The sequence below is a fragment of the Equus przewalskii genome, chromosome X (assembly GCF_037783145.1).
Source record: "Equus przewalskii isolate Varuska chromosome X, EquPr2, whole genome shotgun sequence".
NCBI classification, from domain to species: domain Eukaryota; kingdom Metazoa; phylum Chordata; class Mammalia; order Perissodactyla; family Equidae; genus Equus; species Equus przewalskii.
Genome location: NC_091863.1, coordinates 15453839 through 15479435, shown reverse-complemented (window position 1 = coordinate 15479435; position 25597 = coordinate 15453839). Strand labels below are relative to the sequence as shown.

At 46.3% G+C, this 25597-nt stretch overlaps 1 protein-coding gene across 22 annotated transcripts in view; it reads left to right on the top strand.

Moving 5' to 3' along the window:
• MAP7D2 (MAP7 domain containing 2) overlaps positions 1 to 25597 on the top strand; it is a 97642-nt gene that overhangs the window by 34296 nt on the left and 37749 nt on the right. For 8 of the 22 annotated variants that reach the window (XM_070603512.1, XM_070603497.1, XM_070603517.1 and 5 more), the window contains exons 2-6: positions 9341 to 9418; positions 10554 to 10717; positions 17218 to 17329; positions 20688 to 20798; positions 22635 to 22757. In XM_070603512.1, the coding sequence (XP_070459613.1) occupies positions 9341 to 9418; positions 10554 to 10717; positions 17218 to 17329; positions 20688 to 20798; positions 22635 to 22757 (588 nt within the window). Of the gene's footprint in view, positions 1 to 9340; positions 9419 to 10553; positions 10718 to 17217; positions 17330 to 18181; positions 18281 to 20687; positions 20799 to 22634; positions 22758 to 25597 lie in introns of all 22 variants that reach the window. The other 14 variants (XM_070603515.1, XM_070603500.1, XM_070603498.1 and 11 more) reach the window with 6 other exon arrangements.

Sequence of the window (25597 nt, the reverse complement as noted above, 5' to 3'; positions counted from 1 at the left end):
CTTCTCTTTTGCCCCCTCAGGCAGCTTCTGCTCCCCTTTCCAATGTTGATTAATCAAAGCTGATTCACTTCTTGCAGTCCTGCAGTCCTTTCTATCTACATTCTCCATCTGTGTAACAAAAGCCCCAGACCGGATCCCGCATATGGGATGGCCAGAATGGAGGAAACCAAGAGGATAAAGGCAGTTCTCTTTCTGGTGGAGGAAAGGGAGCAAACCCATCTCTCTGTCTTGAAGCAAGTAGAGGGTTGAATTGGGCCTCTGAGAGCCCTTACACCTGAAATTCCATGATTTGGGATTTTGACAGTGCTAATCATGCATTAAATTTACTTTTCAGAATGTCTTGTACATTGTACCCTGGTATAATTAAGCCCTGATTTTAACAGTGTTAAGGGTTGATTTATAAATATTCTCAGAGTGCCTTTAATGGATATGAATTTCATTTTGGAGAAAAATTAGGTTGCCAGATAAGAATCTTCTTTAACTGTTAGTGCTGTTGGATTTCGCCATAGTCCACTGCACTAAAGCAGTCATCCTGAGGTATGGATGAATGCTGACAGGACCTACTGGGAATTGAGATTTAGCTCCACAGTGAAAGAAATTTAAATGGAAAGTTTAGTGACCCTATGGGATTGTAATTGTTTTTGAGATTTTAATTGAAAAATGTGAGGCAGCCCTATGTGATGCTTTCTGAACAAAAACAATATATCCTCATGCAAAGATGAAAAAGGTTCCAGATTCTGTCAATTGGTTTTTCAGTTCCCCTGGTAGGATTGAAGTACAGTGAGATTTCAGGCTTTAACTGTTATTTTCTAGCATGTTTTTGTATATACCATTACCCCTGCCTGGAATTTCCACCTTCCTGCTCTTCATTGATGTGAATCTGATCCTGCCTCCTCTCCCCCAGGAGAGCAGCAGGGTCTGGGAGAAATCACAGTGGACTAAGGGTCAGAGAGATAATGAGAATCCTTCCACTTAATATGACATTGGGTGGGTCACTTGACTTTTTTGAGTCTTAGTTTCTTTTTCTTCTTCTTCTCCCCAAAGTCCCCCAGTACATAGTTGTATATTCTAGTTGTAGGTCCTTCTGGTTGTGGCATGTGGGATGCCGCCTCAGCATGGCTTGATGAGCGGTGCGATGTATGCACCCAGGATCCCAACCGGCAAAACCCTGGGCGGGAAGTGGAGCGCACGAAATTAACCACTTGGCTACAGGGCCAGCCCCTGAGTCTCCATTCTTTAATCTTAAAACAAAACCCCCCTAAAAATGGCCGCTAACATTTAATGAGCATTTATTCTAATGGAAAATTCTTCACACACATTTCCTGTAATCACAATAACTTTATCACAACACTTTTATCATTTATTGGCAATTTTTTATCCCCTCCTCCCTTTTTTTTAACAAACAGCAGCAGACTTATTTTTCTCTCAACTTGCCAACATTCAATTTTGCTCCCCAGTGTTACAAAATATAACAACAAAGCTCTTGAGATTGTGTGGCGAAGCCACTTTACAGGGATATATATGACTTTTACACACTCAGATGAATCACATACATTTTTAAAAATGCTTTGTTGGATATTTGAGAGGAAATCATCATTTGGATATTTGAGAGGAAAAAGTAAAACCAGTAGGGGCTGGCCCCATGGCCAAGTGGTTAAATTTGCACACTCTGCTTCGGCGGCCCAGGGTTTCACCGGTTCGAATCCTGGGCACCGACATGGCACTGCTCATCAGGCCATGCTGAGGCGGCATCCCACGTGCCACAAGTAGAAGGACCCACAGCTAAAAATACACCACTGTATACTGGGGGGCTTAGGGAGAAAAAGGAAAAATAAAATCTTTAAAAAAAAAAAAAAGTGAGGCCAGTAACCTGGGAGACTTGGAAGAAGGCCAGAGATGAGCTTAACGAGGCCATGGATTTTAAACCCTGCTGTAGAACCCTCCCTAAAGTTTGAATGTTTTGGCTTTTTTCTTTGCAAAATTTTTCTATTGCAATATAATTCACATAACATTCACTATTTTGAAGTGTGTACCTCAGTGGGTTTTAGTACATTCACAGTGTTGTGCAGCCATCACCACTGTTTAATAACAGAACATTTCCATCACCCTAGAAAGAAACCCTGCGCCCATTAGCAGTGCTTCGCAACTCCCCCATCATCCCTTTTATGCCTTTTTTATGACAATAATATTTCATTATATGGACGTACCATATTTTGTTTATCCAGTCAATAGTTGATGGACATTTGGGTTGTTTCCACTTTGTGGCTATTATGAATAATGCTGCTGTGAACATTCATATACAGGTTCCCCTCCTTTTTCACACATATCCATATTTTTTTTTAAAGATTTTATTTTTCCTTTTTCTCCCCAAAACCCTCTGGTACATAGTTGTATATTCTTCGTTGTGGGTCCTTCTAGTTGTGGCATGTGGGACGCTGCCTCAGCATGGCCTGATGAACGGTGCCATGTCCGCGCCCAGGATCCGAACCAGCAAAACCCTGGGCTGCTGCAGCAGAGCACGCAAACTTTACCACTCGGCCTCGGGTCGGCCCCTCACATATCCACATTTTATTGAGGAGTTTGCCCCCAGGGAACTGAGAGTGAGGGGAAAGGAGTGTGAGCCAGGGGAGGAAGGAGAGGACATAAAAGGTGCTCTGTCACCAAGCTGACCATGGCCTTACAGCCACACACAGCCGGGCACTTGGACCCACAGGCCATGTCCAGAGAGGGTATGAATCCGTCCGAGTGGGAGCAGTTCACTGGTAGAAAGAAGGGCAAACACTTCGTCTGTTGTTGCCTTCCTGTCTCCCAATCAGAGCGTACGCCATAGGGCCTTAACTCCTTTTTGCTCCAGGTCGTGGTTCCTGGCCTCTGTCGGCAGCCTCTGCAGGTCTGGCCTGGTCAATGTCAAGGTGCTGAGGTCGCTCCTTGTCAGCCAGTGCCACACCTGGGGGCTCCTCTGTCAAGGGCAGTGGGGGGCAGCTTCCAGGGTGTGGTGACTGAGGGAACTGCACAAGCCGTCACTAGAACGGTTCCGCCCAAGAAGTGTGGCAGGTGGCCAAGGGCCAGGTCAGTGAGCTGGTGAGACTGAGCAGTCTCGGGTGGTATGTAATCTGGGTCTCATATCTGGGGTGATCATAAAGTGCTGCTTGTTTGCTTTTGGTTGATCAGTGGACTGGTTTTCTGGTTATATAGCTGTGTAACAAATGACACCAAAACTCAGCGGTGTAAAATGCTGCCTTCTTTCTCAGGGTTCTGTGTGCTGCCTAGGCTTGGCTGGGTGGTTCTCACTTGGTTCTCTCCTGGGGGCGATTGGAGGGCCAGGGTGGCACACTCTGCGGCTGGCAGTTGGTGCTGGCCTTCGGCTCAGAACTCGGCTGCAGCTGCGGATTGGAGCACTTCCGTGGGACTGGCCGTGTACCTCGGCCTTCTCACAGTGTGGTGATGCCTTCCGAGAGGGTGCGTCCCCAGAGCCAGCGTCGCATAGCCCTTTTCAGTATGGGAACTGTGGCTTCTAAAGTTTAATAAGTGGGTCAGGCCATACAGAGGCCACAGGAGTGATCATCCTTGTCCTGATGCTGTCACAGGATTGTGGGAAATTAGAAAACACCCACTCCAGGCCTGGCACACAGTAGGTGCTTGTGAACTCAGCATTTATTGAGTGCTTAATGTGTACAGAACACTGTGCTAGGCCCTTTGGGGGCTACAAGAAGAAATGGGACATGGGCCCTGCCCTTAAGAAGCTTATTTACTGGTAGATGGACTGGAAAGGGGGGCTGTGAGAGAGGGCCTATGGAGAGTGGAGCTTCCTGTGCTTGAGGACCATGAATGAGGGAGGGAAGGACCCCAATTCAAATGAAAGAGGGAAAAGGGCTGTGAGAAGCGGACCTCTGATGGAATTTAGAGGAAAGAGTCGTTTCAGCCTGGGGGTGGGGGGGGTATGGGGAGCAGCAAGGAAAGCTGCCCTCCTTTCTTTACCTTTGTATTCCTTGCACAACTCCAGGATAATGGGTAGAAGATGCTTTAAAATGTTACTTGTTTTTATAGACACTTCTGATACAAGGTTAAAATGCGCTACAAATAGGAGAGTTTCCGTCAGTGGGACATAATATTTATGGCCCGTTCGTTCGGCAGATGTTTGACTACCATGGGCAAGGTGCTGGGGATCCAGAGACGAGACAAGAGCTTGGAGGGCAAGGGGCAGATGCACAGGCCCAGGCGATAGCGCGCGGGGCTACGGCAAAGGTAAACGCTGCGGGGGGGCGGTGCAGGCAGGTGGCTGATCATTCCTTCTGCAGATGTGTTTTGGGGCCCACTCTGTGAGCCCCACACCCTGCTGCGCTCTGGACATTCAGAGAGGAGCCTCAGGCAGGGCCTTGCCCTGCCGAATCAGCATAATCTACAACAACGGCTCTCCAAGAGTGGGTTCCGGACCAACAGCATCAGCCTCACCTGGGAGCTTGTTAGAAAGGCGGATCCTCTGGCTTGCCCCAGGCCCATCCGTCAGAAGCTCTGGAAGTGCCGCCCCGCCCTCTGGCTTCACAGGTGGTTCTGACGCATGCTCGAGTGGGAGGAGCTGGGACCGTTCTCAGGCCTGCTGCTGCACATTAGAATCACGTGGGAGCTTTTAAAGTGCCAAGGCCCTGGCCACACCTGAGCCAACTAGGTCAGCCTCTGGCAGGGAGGCACAGGCATCTGTAACTTTGAAAGCTCCCCGGGTGAGGCCATTGTGTAGCCACAGGTGAGAACCATTGATCTCCTTGCGCTTAGACAGATCATCACAGCACAAACAGTGACTACGGAGGTGTGACTGCTTCAGTGCCTGTCAGTTCACAGAGGGGAGGGCACCCTGGAGGAGGGGGCTGGCTGACATTGCACTTCCTATTTGATGAGCTCTTCGTTCCTGGTTCCCTTTCTTTTTTTCTGGACATTACAGTTGCACGGATGTGAGTGTGATGTGATTGGAAAGAGTACTTTAAAATTCATTTGATGCAATTTTTAAAAGTCAAACACAGCTGGCTTCCCCTAAAAACTGTGTATTTCGATAATGGTTATTACCAGGACCATGAATAATTGACTAATATCAGCTCATTAATATTCAAGTGAGAGAGTGCCTCAGGCTAATAAAATTCATTTTAGAATTAGTTTTTAAAAATGCGTTGCTGCAGCCCAAGGATAACGGGAAGTTACTCCAAGCAAGAGCAAATCAGTGAAGTAGGAAATTTTATGCTGTTCTGTTAACGTAAAATAGTTGTTTGGCTGCCAGTACCCCTGGCTCATCTCATTTCCTGTAGGGATGAATTGCCCAGGAAGAGGCCTCCATTTCAGGGTGCACAGGACCTGAATTCTGTTGTCCTGGGAAGCATTACTGCATCAAGAATGGGGCAGAGGTGGTTCTGACATGGGTGCCCCTTGTCCTTCTCCTGGTTGGGACACTTCCAAGAAGGTGTCCCTTGCTCCTTCTTTTCTTTGAGTCCCTCCCAAGGCTTCACACTTGGGCCAGATTTTTTACAATTAAACTTCTATTTTGAGGTCACTGTAGAGTCGCATGTAGTTGTGAGCAGTACTACAGAGAGATGCCATGTACCCTTCACCCGTTTCCCCCAGCAGTACGAACGTGCAGACTGTAGTCCACTGTCGCAGCCAGGATCTTGACACGGGGACAGTCAAGATAGAGAACGTTTCCATCACCACAAGAACCCTTCATGATGCCTTTTATAGCCACCCACTTCCCTTCCATTCCTCTTCCCTACCCCTGGCAAGCACGGATCTGTTCTCCATCTGTTTTCATGGGGTTCAAAGATAAAATTGGGTCTCTGGTTTAATAAAAGAAAGACGTTAAGTGTACACATGTAAGACAAGGGACAAAGGATGATTGGGTAGGACAATGAAACACATTAGGATTTCGGGCCGTACAGAGAGGCTTCCTTTTGGAATGAAATCCGGCATTACCTCGAGTGTCCCGTGTCTTTAGAGGGGTCTCCTGGTATTGTTGGTGTTCATGTGTTGAGGTCACTCGCCCTGGCTCTGGTAATCATAGTCCACCTCTGTTCCTCTGGCTGTGTTGCTGCAGTTGTAATAACTGGTCAAGCCCTTGGCCCCTAACAAATAGAGGCTGTCTGGTTTGTGCTCCACCCCATCTTTCCTCGGGCTAGGCCCAGGGCCTCTTGGCAGGGGCCCCTGGAGGGTCATCAAGAGTCATAAGATGGAAGTTGGAGATGTGAGATAAGTATTTGGCTTCTTTTCAAATAGATGTTCTGGAAATGTTTGCTTGACAAATCTTTTAATCAGGAGAGGCAGATGCTGTGTGGAGGTATGAGGCCCTTTCCCAGCCTTACTCACCCAGCAGAACTCAACCCTGATTGAACTCAGACATCTTCCTTATGCACGTGTCCCACAGCAACTAAATGTGAGGGGAGAGGATGATAGGAGTGAGCTGCCCAGCTTCTCATTCAGTGCTGTACAGCATGGTAAGCCAACTCATGTGGCAAGTACGTGCCTGAAATGGGCCCAGTGTGGCTGGAACTGAACTTTTGATTGCGTTTAATTTTGATGTGTTAAATTTAAATAGCCATACATGGCTCATGGCTGCCATGTGACAGCACAGAGACTCCAGGTTGCCCACGTTGGGCTGTTTGAGTCACTTCATCCCCTTCAGTGGGGCCAAAGCAGAATTGCTTGGTACCGTTGCCCCTGGGGTCCTCTGGCTACCCTCCTTCCACACCAGCATCACCCTCTCTAAAACATGGTTGAACAAACATTTCTAAACTATCAGTTTGAAGAGGAAGCAAATAATTAGCCTGTCTGGGCAGTGGCCATAACTGTACCCAGCCAGCCAGTGCTTGGCCACAGTAGTGCTTACTTTTAGTACTTCTCTAATGAGTTAGACTCGTACTTCTCCTTTCCAAATGTGCAGGCTCATTCCTGGGACAAGAATGGGATTTGTTCCCTGCATGCGACCCTGTGTTACAGCTTTCATTCATGGGCACTCAAGATGGAGGGATTACGTTTTCTCTTTGCTGGAGAGCTGCATAGGAAAGCATTAATTAAGAGGATGAGTCCTGGAGTCAGGTTCTTGTGTTGGAATCTGGCTTCTCCACTTCCTGATGATGTGACCTCAGACAAGTTAATTAACCTCTCTGTGCCTCCCTTTCTGCACCTATAAGGTGAGGATCATAATAGTACCTCTGTCATCAAAGGGTGATTGGGCTCAGTAAATCCAGGCAGTGCCATTGGTCCATAGTAACTGCTCCTGTTATGACGAAGCAGGTGATGATGACTGAGAACATGATAATGGAAATTTTCTGGAAAGCAAATGATTTGAAGGTGTGACTCTTACAAGTGCCCACAAGGGGGCAACCTAAAATCATGCACGCCCCTGGAACAAGCAGCCTTCTGTTTGTAAAGCCTCAAGGTAATGTGGCCAGTTTCAAATATGCCTGACCCCTTTCCCCCAGTTTTTTTCTCTCTTCTGTTTGAAGAACACTTCATTGCTTCTCGGGCTGTACCTTAGATATGGGGCAGGCCCATTAACATCTGGAGGATGGACTGAGGTGCGGGTCCTGCTTAGGTGGATGGGTTGATGCAAGTGTCTGTCCAGGGGTCCTAGGCTTCTCTTGGTAGCTTTTCACATAGAACAAATTCTTAGTAATCAGATGCTTGAGGTAGAGACTAGAACCTGAAAGTGTTGAGAGAAAAGAGCAACGTTTTATCTCCCTGCTCCCCTTCCACTGGCTACATACCTGCCCTCGAGCATTGTCTGTGTACCTTGGGGCCACTGGGGTGGGGGCAGTGGCCTGAGCTGGGTGACCCAGAGATGCATAAGCCACCGCTTGGTTGTCTCAGTAGCCTCTCCCTCCCCTGGGGAGATTGAATTAGAGGAGAACTCAACAGCCAAGCAGAAGGAATTTAGGGTTCTGCCAACCGTGTGGGAGCACAGAGCATCATGGGGTCTGGGAAACCTTGGGGTCTTGAAGGTGGGTGGGGTTTAAACAGGTGCGGGGGGTGATGGGAAAAGGGGCAGTTTGAGCTGGAAGGTGCGTGGGAGATAGGGGCAGTGCGGAGGTCAAGTTGGGAAGAGAGTTGGGGTCAGGTTGTGGGGGCCAGCAATGATGAGCTGAGAAGTTGGGCCTTTAAATTCTTGATGGCGTTCATGTTGTTGGTAGTATCATAAGAGTTAGCTAGAAACAAACATGAGGAATGGCACTTGTAGTCTGGGTTGATTTTCTAGTACTTCTCTCTTAAGCTTTAATATCTCTGATACCTCCAGGCTGCAAAATCACATGCTTGTGGGGAATCGTGACAATCCAATGTTTGTCACGTCCATGCCAGTCTGCATTCCCAAGCCTCCGAGTCCCTCTCCTGGACGGCGGCAGAAAGCTCCCTGAAGGGGTGTGGGTTCCCGTGGTAGCAAAGCACACTCTGAAGTCCACATGTGTGACGCTACCAGAGAGGAGGCCCCGGAGCTGGCAAAGTGGATCTGGTGGTACTAACACTAAAGCCGGTTTTTCTAGAATGTTGAGCTGGAACACTGAATAAATAATACTTATGAATGACCAATTGTGACCAAGTGCAGTAAATTATTTCCAGTCCTAAAACGACCATAAAGATCATTTAGTCTTTGATTTAGGAGGCCCTTTAGGATCCTGTAGAAGATGAGTGGAGATGTGGAGCTCCTGGGAGTGTTTCCGACATTTGTGGGGAGAACTGCCATTTGTTCCATTTTATTTGTTGTGGATATTTAAATAACCAACAGGAGTATATTGTGTTTCTTCCTTGTGGTTCTAAAATGCTAAGATTGACATTGGAGCAAACTTAGCAGAATCAGAATCGAACTTGAGTGTTGTATTTCTCAGAGCTTACATGAGCTCACACGTATCCCTCGGCAGTTGGCTCCTTCTAGGAAGTAGGACGTTCACTCCCTGTAACAATCGTGCCCACTTTTGTGCTTCTCCCCTCCCCTGGGAGCCTGGGTGGGGGAGGCCTGGTGGACTTTTCTCTACACTGTCAGGTCTCTCTGTCATTTATTGCACTTTCTGACCCCTCCCAAGCCAGGCCTGGAGACAGAGGACTAAGGTTTGGTTCTCTGGGGCTGGTGTTGGGGCCACGACAGCACAGCTTGGTGGGTGAGTGTGGCAGCCGTGGCTGCCGCCCCTTGGCTCTCAGGGCTGGACCATGCGTGTAGTGGGGGGTGATAGATCTGGCCTTCACGGACGAATCAGTGGCAATGGGCAATGTGTGCATGTAGCCAGACCCAGGGTGCAGGCCCAGCAGCCCCGGGCACGCAGCGGATAGGGAAAGAGGGAAGGAGAAGTATTTCATTGTGTGTTCTCTCTTGTAGGCATGGATGGATTTTTAAAATCTGATGAGAGACAAAGGCTAGCTAAAGAAAGACGAGAAGAAAGAGAAAAATGTCTTGGTAAGTTGTGCGCTTTGGCTGTTTAGATCCAAGGGAGTGGAGATGTGATGATGTCTCTTGTAAAGATCCTTAGAAATTTGTGACTGAATGGGAAGAGAATTAGGACAATTGCCAGATGAATGTGAAGGACTGGGGGCGAACCCACTCTGCAACTGGCACGTTCACAATGTTACATAGTTCTCAGAACAGTGCATTTACTCACTTAGCAAACGTTGAACCTCTGCTGTGTTCTAGGCACTGTGCTAGGGGTTGTGGATACAATGGTGAAGAATGAGAAACAGTTGCTGTCCCTGCCCTCTCAGGTGTCCACTCACTCAGGCTCTCTCTGGGGCATCTAGAAGGACCGTCCTTGGGAGAACTGAGAAAATCAAAACTCAAGACATGTTTTGTGCTAGGATGGGGAACCTAGTTGAGAAAGGCTGTTTTGCCTCTTGCAGGCTCTGGACAGATAAGTACAGCACGTTCCCCACAGGCTGCTATGAGGTAGATAGATAGTGGTTTCCCCACGGAATTGAGACAAATGAGGAGCTTTAAGTTCTCCCTTGACTGCCTCCTGCTGGTCAGCTCAGGCATTGCATCCTCCAGGGAACCCTTCCCTGACTCAGCTAGATGGAGTTAAGGCCCCTCAGTAAATGTCCTGAGTGGAAGGCCATCCTTTTCATGTGTTTATGCCCTCACCTGGCTCAGTGTCTGGTGTGTGCTGCATGCACAGTTAAATTGTTTTGAACAAATGTTCTCTTACAGCTCTTGTTTCTCAACATGTATGGCTTAGCCATTGTGACAAGTCTGACTTAATGATAGCAGTAATAGTCATGGCTCCCATGTGTAGGGAGGGGCACTGACTGTGCACTTTCCGTGCATTGCCTCGTTCGATCTTCACAACACTGTGGTGTTGCAAACATGACTGTCCCCACTTTACAGAGGAGCAGACTGAAGCAGAGGTTGCGTGGTTACCATGCTCAGGCTCACCCAGCTAGTGGCAGAGGGGCCAGAACCCTTCATCTCGATGACCGTAGCCTAGGATCCCACCAGGCTCTTTTTTTGGTCTCACTCTTGCTTCTGCGTTTTTGGTCTTAATCCAAACGGTGTGGGGTGCTCTGATAATGACACCTCTCTTCCGCTTTCCTTCCCCCAGCTGCCCGGGAGCAGCAGATCCTGGAGAAACAGAAAAGAGCCAAGCTCCAGTACGAAAAGCAAATTGAGGAGCGATGGCGGAAACTGGAAGAGCAGCGGCAGCGGGAGGACCAGAAGAGGGCTGCTGTGGAAGAGAAGAGGAAGCAGAAGCTCCGGGAGGAGGAGGTAAGGTCTGGGAGCCCCAAGCCATCTCACTGGCCCCAGGGCTTGGTGTTCAGGGCATCTGGGTGTCCTGCCCAACTCAGGGGTCTGAGAGAGATGTGCTCCTAACCCTTCTCCCTGGTGGCTCACTGTGCCTTCTTTTAGCAGCAGGACAGGATATAGTGGAATCAGCACTAGGATAGGAATGAAGAGACTTATGCATTCAATTCAGGTGTTGATTTACTGTGTGACCTTGGACAAGCCAGTTGGCCTCTCTGGGCTTTGATTTGCTTGTCTCTGAGGTGAGAACGTTGGATTTGGCAATCTCCAAGGTCTCTTCCAGGCCTAACCTTCTCTGACTCTAAGATTTGGAGGGGATTGTGGATAGGGGCTGGGGGATTTAGACCTGGGGGTTATGCTGGGAGTCCATGGCTCCAGGGCAGACAAGAGGCTAGAGAAGGGCTGTGAGGGTAGAGGCTGACTTGATCCTGTTATTCACATTGAAAAATTGCAGTCTCACTTCAAGTACAAAGATACTAGTGTATTTAAATTTTAATGCAGTGCCTTGCTTTTTTCTCTCCAGTTACCTTTTAAAAAAGAAATGGAATGTAATTACCCCTACAGGGTCCTTTAATACTAAACTTTCAAAATATATTTAGAAAGCGTATTTGGGCTATAGATTTCTTAACAAGTATATTTTAAGAATGTAATCATAGCCTTGTATCAGGCGATGATCATTTTTTATTCATAAGGTAATAATGACTCGTCATTTAGTATGAACCATATAGAGGTTTGTTAATTGCCCACACTATAGGATACAGAGATGTATGTATAAATTCAGTATTTTTTTAAAGCTTTTTTTTTTTTTGAGGAAGATTAGCCCTGAGCTAACACCTGCTGCCAATCCTCCTCTTTTTTGCTGAGGAAGACTGGCCCTGAGCTAACATCCGTGCCCATCTTCCTCTACTTTTAATGTGGGACGCCTACCACAGCATGACTTTTGCCAAGTGGTGCCGTGTCCGCACCTGGGATGCGAACCGGTGAACCAAAGTGGAACGTGCGAACTTAACCACTGTGCCACCGGGCCGGCCCCAAATTCAGTATTTTTTTAAATTTCTGAATTGTTTATCACTATATATCTTTACCCCTCTTCTTTTTTTAATTTAAAAAGCATGAACATGCGCACACGCATGCACACACACAATTAGATCCATCTTTGCCCACGAAGCACTCATTTAAAGGATGCTTTCTTTGTTCTTAGGGAATGAACATCTAAGCAAGGGTCTTAGCCATGGTCCCCTGTTGCTGGCTGCAGTCTGATCACTTGGTGGCTTCATCTGCTCCTGGCGCAAATCCCAGCTCTGCCTCTAACAGCTAGTGGCCAGGGGCAAGTCACGTGGCCCCTCATCACCCTCTAACTCATTCTCCTCAGCCCAAAACAGGGGCTCACAGGAGTTAAAGGAAGTGACTCTTGTGAAAGTGCCCAGCAAGCACTTAGCACAGAATAATGCTTAGAAATGTTAGATTCCCTTCAGTGACTTCAGGTGACCTTGGCTAAAGCAAGGTCAAGAGGGCACTATGCAGAAAAGATTATGGCGCAGTCTGTAGACCGAGAAGACAGCCACACTGTGATAGGCTGTTTGAGTCCCCTGACACAGATCTCTCCTCTCCCGGCCTGTGTGTGTTTGTCTGAGTCACTGGACTCGCCCGTTTTCTTCCCATCCTCCGTTCCTTGACTCACAGCTTGTTCCCTTCCTCCTTGAGCTCTTCATCTTGATTCCTGACATCCTGCGGGATTGCTGCTTCCAGAGCAAGTGTGTCGCTGCTGCTTCCAGGAAGGAGCCCTGTGAAGTCGGGGGGACACTTCCCAAGCCTCTGACACAGCTGACAGTGTCACAGGGGTCTGCCTTTGAGGCATTCCCTGTCTGTAATTTGTCTCTATTGAACAACAGTGCCAGAGGCATTTTAAATCAAGCTGTCAGACTCCCCCTCTTGCAGATGAAGGAATGTCGTGCCAGATGGTTGGTCCTGATGCAGCTGAATCTTTAATGGTTGTGCTTCCGGATAATTTTCTGTTTGCTTTCTGTGCTCCCTTTCACCCCTAATGTGCGATGGCAGGGAATGGGGGATGCTGCCTGACCCTCGTCAGCACAAACACAAGCTGAGCTTGCTTTCCTCTTCTCCCCAAACACAGCAGGGCAGGGCTGAGAGCTGGGCCTCCGTGGTTGTCTAGCAACCCAAGGAAGCACGGCCTCCCTCTGCCACCTGCTCCTGCCCTCCAGGCCCCAGAAGACCCAGGTGGAGCTTAGGGACTTTCCACATGCAGGCTGGCCTGTTAACTACGTCGGTGTCAACGCTCTGCCAGTGCAGAGGCCTCTTTGGTGTTCTCGTGGGTGGTCTTTGGCGAGAATAGATAGATCTACACCACAGAATTCCCTTTCCAAAGGAAACCTTCTGCATTTGCTCCCATGGTTCAGTGGAGATCTGTGGGAGGGCTGCTGCCTGCTTGGCCCATGGTTGTGAAGATTCTCCATTCTCTTCCCAGTGTCAGATTTAAGTTCTTTTTGTCACACTCTGTCTCTGTCAACCAAGGAGAAATCTGTGCAGAAAGATGGTTCGTTCCCTTGTAGTCCATTTTGCTTCCCTAGCTGATTGGGAAGTGTTTGGATTGCCCACCAAGTCCTACCTCTCTGGGTCTGATATTAGGAGCTCATGCAAGGCCTATTGACACCCCACTTCCCCCCTAGCCCTGCCCTGGTTCCATGTCCCTAGGGTTGCCAGGATGTCACTTGGGGTAACTCCTCACATTTGTGCAGATGAGCCCCAGACTTGGTCAGGAGGCCTCCTGTCCACTGAGGCACAAGTAGGCACCAAAGACAGCCTGGTTCCCAGAGGGCTGGTGGGCCGGGAGAGCTAGAGGCTGGCGGGCCTGTCCTGGGGAAGGGGGGTTGTCCAGTGTCCACTTGAGACCCTGTCCTTGAGCTCATTCTCTCGCTGGAGGCTGCCTTCTCCTCCAGGTGGGTTCTTCCAAGCTTCACATGCCACACAGCTCCCAAGAATTGAGCTTCTGGAACAAACCCTTGTCACCTACCTGGGTTAGGGCTGACAACACAATGTGCCCACCCATTCTCCACTCAAGGGAGTACAGCTTCCTTACTGGAGGCCCTGGAAAATGGGATCTGGTGAAGCCAACTCCACATTCCTCAGGCTAAACAGGTAACCAGGAAAGGCTTCTTTCAAAGAGTAGCTTCATCTCAGGAGTGATTTTGACACATCACAACTTCTCGTACTGTTATTTCTTGATACCTAACAAAACCCACGGGCCTGAGTGTAAAAAAGGAGAAATTTCTGAACTCACCTAAACGAAAACTTCACTAAGCTGAAAGCTGGCCACTCTCGGAGGGCATTGGCTGGCATGAGGCCATGGTGACTACATGGCCTTCTGGTCAGACATGGTTGTCTGTTTGTAGAGAGAAAGGCCCTGTACAGTGCCTTGCTAAAGACCACTTGGAGGCTTGTCCCCACACTGTCATCCCCTGAACGCATGTACTAAGGGCAGTGGAAAAGGCACAGCCAGCCCTCCACTCCTGCTAGAGACGGCTGTCTCGGTAGCAGTGCCCAGGCCATGCTCTGCTGGAGGCCTTTTATACTGCTTGGCCAGCTCAGCGGGTTACCTGGGTCGTGATGCTCCTCTGAGTTCATCCAGGCACATCTAGGGCCAAAGCTCAAGGGGTCAAGGTGAGGTCCCCTTGTTCTTTCCTTCCACTAAGCCCCACCCAATAGAGGACATTCTAGGGACAAGAATCTGCCTTGCTCTTTCTCCATCCTCGATTGATCATCAGATGGTACTCAGGAGAACAGGAACTTGGCAGGAATTGTGGTACACAGTATGCAGCACTAACATTCATTAACACTGTTCTTCTGATCGGATTGAACTGTCTCGCGTGCTCCTTCTCATGCTCAGCCTTTCCTCGAACCAGTGGTTCTCTCAGTGCAGTCCCAGGACCAGCAGCAGCAGCGTCTCCTAGGAACTTGTCAGAGGTGCAGATTATCAGCACACTCCACTCCAAACCTGTAGAATCAGAAACTCTGGGGGCGGGGCCCAGCAATTGGTGTTTTAACAAGCCCTCCAGGGGATTCTGATGCAAGCTCACTCAGGTTTGAGAACCACTGCTCTAAACAGCCCTGTTAGGAGCAATCCTCCTCTTCAAATTCGGATTCATTTAGCCTTGGTGAAGGACTTGCTATACAGTCATTATCTTGAGGACTTGAATAATCTGGTGTTTAGGTAATATCATTCCCATTTTATAAATGAGGAAACTGATGCCCAAGGCTGTTAAACGATTAACTCAAGGTCACAGGGCTAAAAAGTGACAGGCAGCGGTGGGATTTGAATCCATATCTCCTGACTCCAAATCCAGTATTCTTTTCATTTCATTACACCAAGGAACAGAAAGATACACATACTAGGTAATACTGACCTGTATAGGACTAACTTCTAACAAAAGTGGAGTGGACCAGTTTTGGTTTTGACATGTTTGAATTACCTCATTCTGATGACTCAGTTCCATAAGTCCCCTTACCATAGAGCTTGGTAACCACCTATTTTTCATCATCTCTCCAAAAGTGGGTGCCACAAACTGATTGTATCCTCTCTCAGGGGTGCTTCATTTTTCTAAGCCTACTTATGGTTCAGAGGACTGAATCTCCACTGGTGGAATTGGGAGCAGCTCAGTGGATTGGGAGTGGATGGCAGAGGTATTTTTTCCTAAAGGGAACTGAATGGTCCAGGAGTAGTTCTGGCTTCCTTTATAGTTATGCCCCTAGACAGCTGTTCAGTGGTAAGGTTAGCCTGACAAATCTTGGTGTTCTTTATTCTCAGTGGTCTCCTAGTAGGTGAGAGACTGTCTTGTGAGGTCCTTCTGGCACGTAGGAAATCTCCTATAACCCACTCAATGCTAAATTCACATTGAGGTGAAAGGTTTCAACACTTAAATTAGGTCATTGGTTAAATACTTTGCGTTAAATCCATACAATGAAATGCTATTCAGCCCCAATCTTTAGTCAAGAAGTTCTAGTCTCTCCAAGCCCCCAACTTTTCTCAGGTGGACCACTAGGGTTGGCTGTCAGAATTTAATGGGCCAGGGTCATGAGGACAGGACTCTGCCAGGAAGTGCACACTCATGATTGTAGAGGTTCAGCCAAAAACTAGAGCAAATACAAATCTGAAATTTACAGGAGCAAAAAAAATCCCCTTTCTGATCACAGGTCCCTGGTGAGGCTGTGTCTTAGCAAAGTGCTATTCAGAGAAAAATTATGCCAGAGGAGGCTGAGATGTGGAGTTTGCTCATCTCATCCCTCTGGGGTAGATGAAAGGGATGGATCCAGATACGTCCTGAGTGACCTTTCTGTTTCTAGTAAGTGAAATAAAGGAGCCTTTCCCAGATCCTTAAGTCACGGTTACTCAGTGTGGCCATAAATTAACTCTGCTTGCTTATTTAAGCCATGAGAAAATAGGATCTTTTTGTTTGGCAGTTGGTCTAGGATTGGTCCAGTTCCTGGGGTACCTCAGGGCTGGGTTTTAGGAGGGTGAAAGAGCGTCCGCGGAACCGTTGCCTGGCTTCAGGCCACCTCCACTGCAGGTGGGGAGAGGATTTGTACTTGCAGCGTCATTGGGGTGGTGGGGCGTGCAGGATTAGAACAGCTTCACTCCAGTGCCAAGGACGTATTTACCAGCATTCAGGCCCAGCTTTATGAAACTAACAATTTGGTTAATACAGGAGAGTGCTTCTGATAAATACTCTTAAGAGAAAAGCCTGGTTGTTGTTTTTCTCTTCTGGCTAGAAACTGTTTAGTTCTTCTTCCTCTCACCCCATCGAACTCTGAGAATGCGTAGATGCTTTATTCTGTGGCCAGAATGTTCCCTGCTCATGTCTCTTTTAAATTTTGAAATATGCAGTATTATCCTCAGAATGCTATGTAGCAGAAAAGTGTTACAATGTACAAAACAATTGATTCGCCTTCAAGGAGGTCTCAGATAAGAATGGGGCTTTGCAAACTAGATCTCAAAGTCATGTATCACCCCAAAAAAGTTATCATAAGGCTAGAAAAATTCAAATTATGTTTTAATTTAAATTTTCTCGAATCAGAAGCCTTTATGCTTTTCAACTAGAGAGGATGTAGTTGGTTCTAGTGCACAATTCCAGTTCTACTAGATGGGACAAAACAGGACTGGAGACAGGCCTCAAGGAGTTAATGCTGGTCTGGCATATTCTTAAACAAATCAAGGCCTGGCTGCGGCAGCAGCCTCTCCCTAGGGGAGGGGACGAGGTGGTGGGGCTGGGAGCCAGCACTAGCCACGTTGTTTACTCCCCACCCACTGGCGTGGCGGAGAAAGCACGTGCGTCTGGGGTTTGGATACTGAGCACAGAGAGCCCCATTTGGTGACTCACCCCAGCACTGAGGCGTGGCAGTGCAGTGGGGCTGCGTGGTTAATCTCGCTCTTCCTTGCATGAACTGGGCAGGAGCGGCTGGAGGCGATGATGCGCCGGTCCCTGGAGCGCACGCAGCAGCTGGAGCTGAAAAAGAAGTGCTCATGGGGAGCATCGCTGGCCGCAGCATCCGGAGGACGCGAGGGTGAGTGTAGAGCCGTCCCTGCATTGCAGGGCCCCGGTGGGAGATCGGAGGGGAGGCGTTGGAGATCAGGGACATCGCAGGCACCCGCAGGATCTGGGGGATGCTTTGTGGCGGTCTGCAGGTACGTTTTTCAGAAGTGATGTTTAAAACTGCCAGGCTTCCTGTGTATGCATCTCTCGTGAAGGGGGTCTGTGCATTCCTTTTGGTAGCAAATAGCAGTTGATGCAATAACTGGGCTTTGAGGTAAAGCAAAAGAAAAGCAAAGAAAATGAATGCAGAGCCTGGTTAACTGGATGCACCTAGCAAGCCCAGGCATAGTCTGCTTTCAGGGCAGGTCCCTGGCAGTAGGCTAAGTCACCTCTACAGCATGACCCTGAAAGGCAGAGCAGCGGTTACCCCCTTACAGGGTCTGGGGCTTTCCCTCCTCATTATTAATTTCTGTTGCTCTTTCAGTTTTCTTTCAAGGTGACTTATTTATTTCATTATCCAGTTCATACTCATCTTTAAATTTTCAAATGTTTAATTTACTGTATGGATTGTTCCTAGTCTCTGAGTGGCTTTTCCCTCTTAGTGTCTTACTTCTTCTCTGTGATCTTACCATTCTATTACACAGGAGTTGTATACTAGCTCTTTCTGAGAGCAAATGGGTTTACATATGTAGTGCAGTTCCTTGACTTTGCTGTATTGTGCTTTTAATCTTTTGTCAGTGAATATACATTATTTTTTCTATTTCTGAGACGTCAACAACCCATTTCAGTTACGTTTTCTAATTTCCTAATTAGAAACTAAAGTCAACCAGAAATTGGGACTTTTTTCTTTTACCTCTCTTTGCTCTGATTTTTTGCTGTGTAGGTGAATCAGAAAATACCCCACCCCCTCCTCTAGGTTTAGCAGCCAGCACCCTCCCTCTGGACCCAGGGACTACCGCCACCGCTGCCGAGTCCACCAACGGTATAGCTGAGCATCACCGTGCCATGGCGTTTTGTGATGACTGTTCTGATCACCCTCCTCCATCACTGTCTGTCTCAAGCACTTTTACAATTGATTTTGTAGTCTGACTCCTTAGAACTTTTTTCTAGAGATGTTAATGACATGCTCATATTTCTTTGTTCCTCTGTCATCGTGGAGCTGTGCATGCCTTACATCCCAGTGCCCTGGAGACATTTCATCCTTAGCTCACTGACTTCTGCCTTGAAAATCTTGTCAATGTTTGACCTTGCGCATTTAGATCTCTAACACTCTCATTAATCATTGGCTTTAGGTATTATGTAGTAGTGTGTTTCAGTCACTTCTGGTTACCAAAACCTGTAATCACGCAGAGTTCTGAGTGTTCATGCGATGGGTTCCTGGAGAGGTGTTGGAGAGGGAGTGTTAAGGAGTTGATCAGTACTAACACCAAAAATCTGAACAAGGAGATCAGTTGGCTTCGGTTTGATGTTATCTCTGTCTAAGAGGTTCCCTCTGTTTTGGATACCGGCCTGGGAAATTCTTAGGGTCTAGAAACAAAACTACCAAAATTTTACTTTCATTTAATAACGACTTTAGAAATTCAACCCATCTTTGGCTGGCAAAGAAAAAACAAGGTGTAAAAGGGATGCAGTATTTCCCAGCAATGCAGATGGTCAAATTCTAGCAGTAGGAATAAATGTCCTTGGTTTCCAGCATTCCTTTGACGAAGCAGAATGCTTATTTAATTCTTACTGGTGTTGCTGAGCAGCAGAGACTTTGCTGCACGAACCGAGTTAACTGTAGCGTGGGCACTGGCCTTCCCCCAACGGAGAGGAGCAGGTAGAGTTGATAATTACCTCTTACAAATCACACCCAGAGCCTGGGCCAGGATGAGGTGAGTGCAGTACTCGACTTGGGCACAAAATTTCAGGGGACACCAAAAATCTCAGTAATCAAGATACAATAATATTTTAATAAATCAAAGTTAATGCCGAGCAATCCATGATGAACAAAATATCGAATTTCTAAAGACCAGTACCGTGCTAAGCCATATAGGAGCCTGAGGCAAAAGGGGAAATGTGTATATAGTTTTATGTAATTTCTTTTTTCTTCTTCTTTTTTTTTTTTTGCAGGGGAAGATTGCCCTAAGCTAATGTCTGTTGCCAATCTTTCTTTTTTTTTTTCTTCTTCTGCCCCCCAAAGCCTCAGTACATAGTTGTGTATAGTTATAAGTTCTTCTGGTTCTTCTATGTGAGCCGCTGCCACAGCATGGCTACTGACAGACGAGTGGTGTGGTTCCATGCCCAGGAACCGAACCTGGGCCACCAAAGCGAAGCACACTGAACTTTAACTGCTAGGCCATCAGGGCTGGCTCTGTAATTTCTAACGGTTAATTTTTTTTCCAGAATGTTAAAGTGGTTGGAACAAATACTGATAAATTGAAAAGTTGGTTATTAAAACTTACATAATTTTGTTTAAATATTTTATTTACACCAAAGCAGAATTTATTATAGTTTTACTTTGGCTTAGGTTAATTAATAATTATTTAAGACCATCACTTGGTTAGGAGAAATTGTGAAACGTGGTAATTCTCTCATTTGAAAACAAGATAAGGAGAAGAGTAGATTTTGAAAATATTATTGATGAGTTTGCTCCCTTTAAAGCCCAGAGCATGCTTCTTTCCTTTTGCCTTGGGCTCCAGTATGGCTTGGCAAGGCACTGTCAGTGCCTCTTCATTTGCTCTCATGGTTTAATTTAGGAACCAGTCTAAAATAATGGCTAGACGTTAAGAACACCAAACCCAGGACCACCTGTTAAAATCCTAACCATGAACAGTCCTAGCATTTGAGAAAGGGCCCTTGTGAGCCCATCTCTTGATAAGAGGAAGAAACTAACTGCTAAGTCTTGTTCTGCTGTAGGTACAGCTCCTTGCGTTACAAGTTACTTGTCTCTCCAGCCTGAGCTGTAGATCACCTGCAGAGAAAGTCCAGTTTCAGCTCACAGCTTCAGCCAGACCATAGGACCTTTTCCAGTGGTGATTTGTCTCTGGGTCCAGATTGGTTTTGTTTTTGTGTGGTCTGAATGTACTTGAAAGTCCCTGGACACAAGGAAATGATTTGCTGGTGGGATGAACATGGCCTTAGTTGAACAGTTTAGTGAGGTTGAACGTTTGAAATTGAAGAGAAGAACAAAGTCGAGAAATGGAAGAGAAGATCTTGCTTCAGACAAGTGGCTGCTGTGGCCTGGACATTTCCAGACAGGCTAGGTAGATAGCAGGACGATGGAAGCAGTGTGCTGTGCCACAGCAGTTTAGGAGCGTGTGGATGAGGACAGGAAGAACACTTTGGGATATGTGTTTCTCAGTCTACAGTGGTGTGAATACCAATGTCTTTAATGCATTTCTCTGCAGCATGTGACAAACTTTCAACATCAACCATGAATTTGCCAAAGCAGACGGAGCCTCCCATGAGTAAGCGCCTGTCTTCATCCACCGTGGCAATATCCTATTCCCCAGACCGAGGCAAGTGAACGTGCAGACTTGGTCTCTCCAGTTTTCTTCTTTCTAGTGTGAGCGTCTTAACGTCAGTCTTTGTGAGAGCCCCTCTTGAGCCTTCTGCGGATCCCCCGTTACCCTAGCCTTGTGGTCTGAATGTGGGAGCCCCAGGGCCTCACTAATGGGACTTTGGACAGTGGCATCGCTCTTTAGAGCCAGGTCGTTGTTGAATAGGGACAGGAATTAATGATATTCTCCTAGTCTGAAAGAGACTATTCCATTTTCCACAGTGCGTGTAGGAGTTCCCTGCCCCAGAATTAATTGACCAGTGGGCAGATGTGACCATTAAAAAGTAACTGCCTGGTTATTGATGCAATATGGTTGATTAGCCAGAAATAGCAGAACTGAAGAGGCAGAGCTATGTGGGAGACTTAGATGTGTGAAGAAATGGGGCTCTGCTGCTGTCTGTGGCTTGTAGGCCTGCCCATTTCTGTTTTGAAAACAGAGGTTTAGAACTAAGATGAAGCCTTTAAAAGGGGAAAAGGATGGGTGGCCTTTTCCGATACTCTGTTTTGAGATGGGAGATGATATGTATAGGATGTTGCCAGTTCCAGAAACTCAGTAGACTTAAAACCACCTGTGTTCTAATGGAGGCTCAGATAAGTCACTAAAAGTCTGAGTTTGCACCTTTCAGAGTATGTGGCTTAGGGCAGGGAGGGGAGCTCCTCAGGCATTAAATGCGTGTTTTAGAGCATCACTGCAGAAGTGTCAGGTGCCCGTGGAGCATTTACATGGCAAGTCATCACCAAGGCGGGAGCAGGAGGATGTTTGTGACTTTGAAGAGGCCAGTGTGCCTTCCTGGTTGTTTATCACTGGCATCGCCTTGCACTCCCAGCACAGAGGCTGGTTGTGTGTGTCAGAGACCCCTCAAGTGTCAGTGTTGCTGATCTCTGATGCAGTTCATGGGTAAGCGCTGGAAACCTTGGATTAAGAGCTGGATGAGAAAACATCTACATGTTCTTAACTCTTTATAGCTGTTCCATTAGTGTGTTCCATATGTTTTCATTCATGTGGTTACAAAGTGATGTAAAATTCATATTTGCATTGATTAATACGCAAAGATATCAGTATGTTATTATATGTTGTTGGCAACTGAATTATCTGCTTGTGGATTTTAAATTGAAAAATTTTAATTCCCAAACCATTTACTGGCTAGTGGGTACCCAAAGAATACAAAGTAATGGAAAAGTTAATCCATTACTGTATAATACATTCCAAAACCATCAAAATGACATTTCAGTCACTGAATTTTGGATTATGAATACTACTACTTCCATTAAAGCTGATAATCAGTTGGTTATTTTTGTATCTTTTTTTAATTTTTCCCTTATTTACATGGAGAAAGTATGAAAGGATACATATTTATACATTAACAAAATCAGTGTGTTTATGAAATATTTTTTAACAGAGTACCTAAAACAAGTGTTTTGTAGGAGTAATCTTTTTTTCAATGTTAGATCTACTTGGTGAGTAAATGGTTTCTTGAATCCATATTACATCTTGGGAGATGGGCTAATTCTCTTTGAGTGATACAGATAATACTCTAATACTGTAATAACATATTGAATGAATTAAGGCACCCCAAGAGAATTAACACACTCTCTAAACTCGAAATGACACATGGTTTGTTTTATTTTACTGTGATGAACTCCAAAGCCATCTTTTGCTAGAATATTTTTATTTTCCACATCGGTTCTGCCACCCAGAAGTTAGTTTGCATCATGCATTGTGTTGTTTTAAACATTTTATTTTGTTTTGTTTTAATTTTGCTTTTTTAAGTTTTCATTTGATTCCATTCCTCAGCTCATCGCACGCACCTTAGTCCCATGGAAACCTTTCTTGTTATGCGACTGTTGACACCCACACAGGCTTCTTTAGCCAGAAGCAGAAGTGCACTCATGCTCTCTGAGCAGGCCAGTGACTCAGGTAAAAGAAGCCAAGCTGGTAACGCTGAGGAAAATACCTGAAGTGATGTTGGTTGGCCTATGAGTTCCTGACTTTTTGTATTTTGCTTCCTATTTGCTGGTTTTGTGAAATGTCTTCAATGGTTAATAACGTTTTCTACCCCCTGGTGTTTTACTGTTGCTATGTTTCTTTTAAGTGTCACAAAGGTGAGTAAATTATTTTATGATTGAGGGCATGTGGATTAGGAAAAAAATCCATTTCGTGAGCTGTGGAGGTTAGTAGACTTGTTTTAAGAGACAGTTTGGCAAAGTAGTCTGTAAACTACAGTCTCTGGAGTCCCATAACCAGCTCTACCACTTACTAGCTCTTGCCACTTTGAGTAAGTTAATTAACCTCTCTAAGCCTCAGTTTCCCCATCTGGAAGGTGGAGTTATTTTAAATTGTTGTAGGGATTAAATGAGATAGCACAATGATTGGCACAGCAAGAGCTCAATAAGTGTCTAGAGCCTCCCTACTCAAGGAATGGTCCGTGGAGCAGCAACATCGGCATCACCTGGGAGCTTGTTAGGAAGGCAGACTCTCGGGCCCACCAGACTTGCACACTGGAGTCTGAAAAACGCTGGGCCACACCATCAAAGCCCTTCCTTGACCAAAGTGAATCAAATCATCATGGCAAGATTAATGAGGGCTGGCCTTCTCTGTTTGCAGATGAGTAATGCTTTGTGTCCGCATCAGCGCAGGTCTGGTCTCACTTCCCAAGATGGTGTCTTCAGGAAGATGACATATAAATGATAAATAATCCTCTACCTAGTTCTAGCTATTTCCGAGTAGTTGTGCTATTTCTGCAAAGAAGATATGCAACTAGCCAATAAGCACATGACAAGATACTGAACTTCATCGGTCATTAGAGAAATGCAAACGAAAACCATGAGATTCCACTTCACACCCACTAGGATGGCTAAAATTCAAAAGAAAATAAGTGTTGGCAAGGATGTGGAGAAATTGTAACCTTCATACATTACTGATGGCAGTGTAAGATGATGCATTCACTTCGGGAAAAAGTCTGACAAGCTCCTCAAAAAGTTAAACATAGAGTTACCATATGACCCAGCAATTCCACTCTTAGGTATAGAGCCAAGGAAATTGAAAACAGATGTTCACACAAAAACTTGTGCATGAATGTTCTTAGCAGCATTATTCATATTAGCCACAAAGTAGAGACAACTTAAATGTCCAACAACAGATGAATGGATATACAAAATATGGTATATCCGTAAAGTAGAATATTATTCAGTTATTAAAAAGGAATGAATTACTGATACATGCTACAGGATGAACCTTGAAAGCATTGTGCTCAGTGAAAGAAGCCAGACACAAAATGCCACAAACTGTATGATTCCATTTATATGAAATGTCCAGAATAGGCAAGTCCAGAGAGACAGTAAATTCATGGTTGCCAGGGGCTGAGGGAGGGGGAAAGAGGAGTGACTGCGTAATGGGTACAGGGTTTTTCTTGGGGATGTTGACAATGTGGTGGAATTAGACTGTAGTTATGGGTGCACAACCTTGTGAATATACTAAAAGCTACTAAATTGCACACTTTTTAAAAGATGAATTTTGTAGTATATTAATTATATCTCAAACAAACAAAAAATTCCTGGGAAGTAGGAAGTACAGGCATACCTCGGAGATATCGTAGGTTCGGGTCCAGACCACCGCAATAAAGCGAGTCACATGAAGTTTTTGGTTTCCCAGTGCATATAAAAGTTAGGTTTATACCATACTGTAGTCTATTAAGTGTGCAATAGCATTATGTCTAAAAAAGTGACCTACCTTAATTTAAAAATACTTTATTGCTAAAAAAATGCTAACTATCATCTGAGCCTTCAGCAAGTCATAATGTTTTTTGCTGGTGCAGGGTCTTATGAGAACGCAGTGTCTGTGACGCACAGTAAAGTGAAGTGCGGTAAAGTGAGGTATGCCTGTATTCCCATTTTGAGAACAGGGAGTGTGTCAGGAGGTCCCCAGGGCCACTCTTAGGATTGATGATTCTCTCGGACTCATCGCTTTGATATATTACAGTGAAAGACTATAGAGCAAAATCAGCAAAGGGAAAAAGACGCATGGGACGAAGTCCAGGCACAGGCTTCCAGAGTCCTCTCCCAATGGAGTCACACAGGACACGTTCCCCCAGCCATGAGTTGTGAAACGTGTGAAATGTTGCCGACCTGGGAAGCTCGTTAGAGACTCAGTACCCAGAGTTTCTATTGGAGGCTGGTCACATAGGCACCCGCTGCCAGGCACATAGCTGAATTCCAGATTCTCAGAAGGAAAGCAGGTGTTCAGCATAAATCGTGTTGTTTGTGCAAACAGCTTAGGCACAGTGAGCCACTCTTATAAATGAATGGTGGGAACCCTCCCCAAATCCAGGTTCCCTGACGCCAGGGCTACCCTTGTAAGCAGGCCTTTCCAAGTACAGCAGTCATGCCCGCTATGTTTTCTCTCTTCCGCACAGTGTCCCCACTTGGTCCTTGGCCTAGGTGTCTTTACAGCAGAATTATCATCAGTAGGACCCCACACAGCAGGCTGAGGCTGACCTACAGCAGTGATTTCACCTAAGCCCTTTAGGGATTCTGGACTTAGCCAGTTAAAACACAAACCATTATATAAAGGTCTGTCTTAGAAAGCCAGGTGGCTTCCTTTGTACATTTCCACATGAACCTTTTCTACCTGGCCCGAGGCGTCAATTCAGGCCCAGCACAGCTCTGGCCAGTAGGATGAAGACTCAAAGTGTTCCAGGGCTGAGGCAGTATCACAATGGCCAGGGCACACACCCAAGAAGTACAATCCCAGAGGGCACA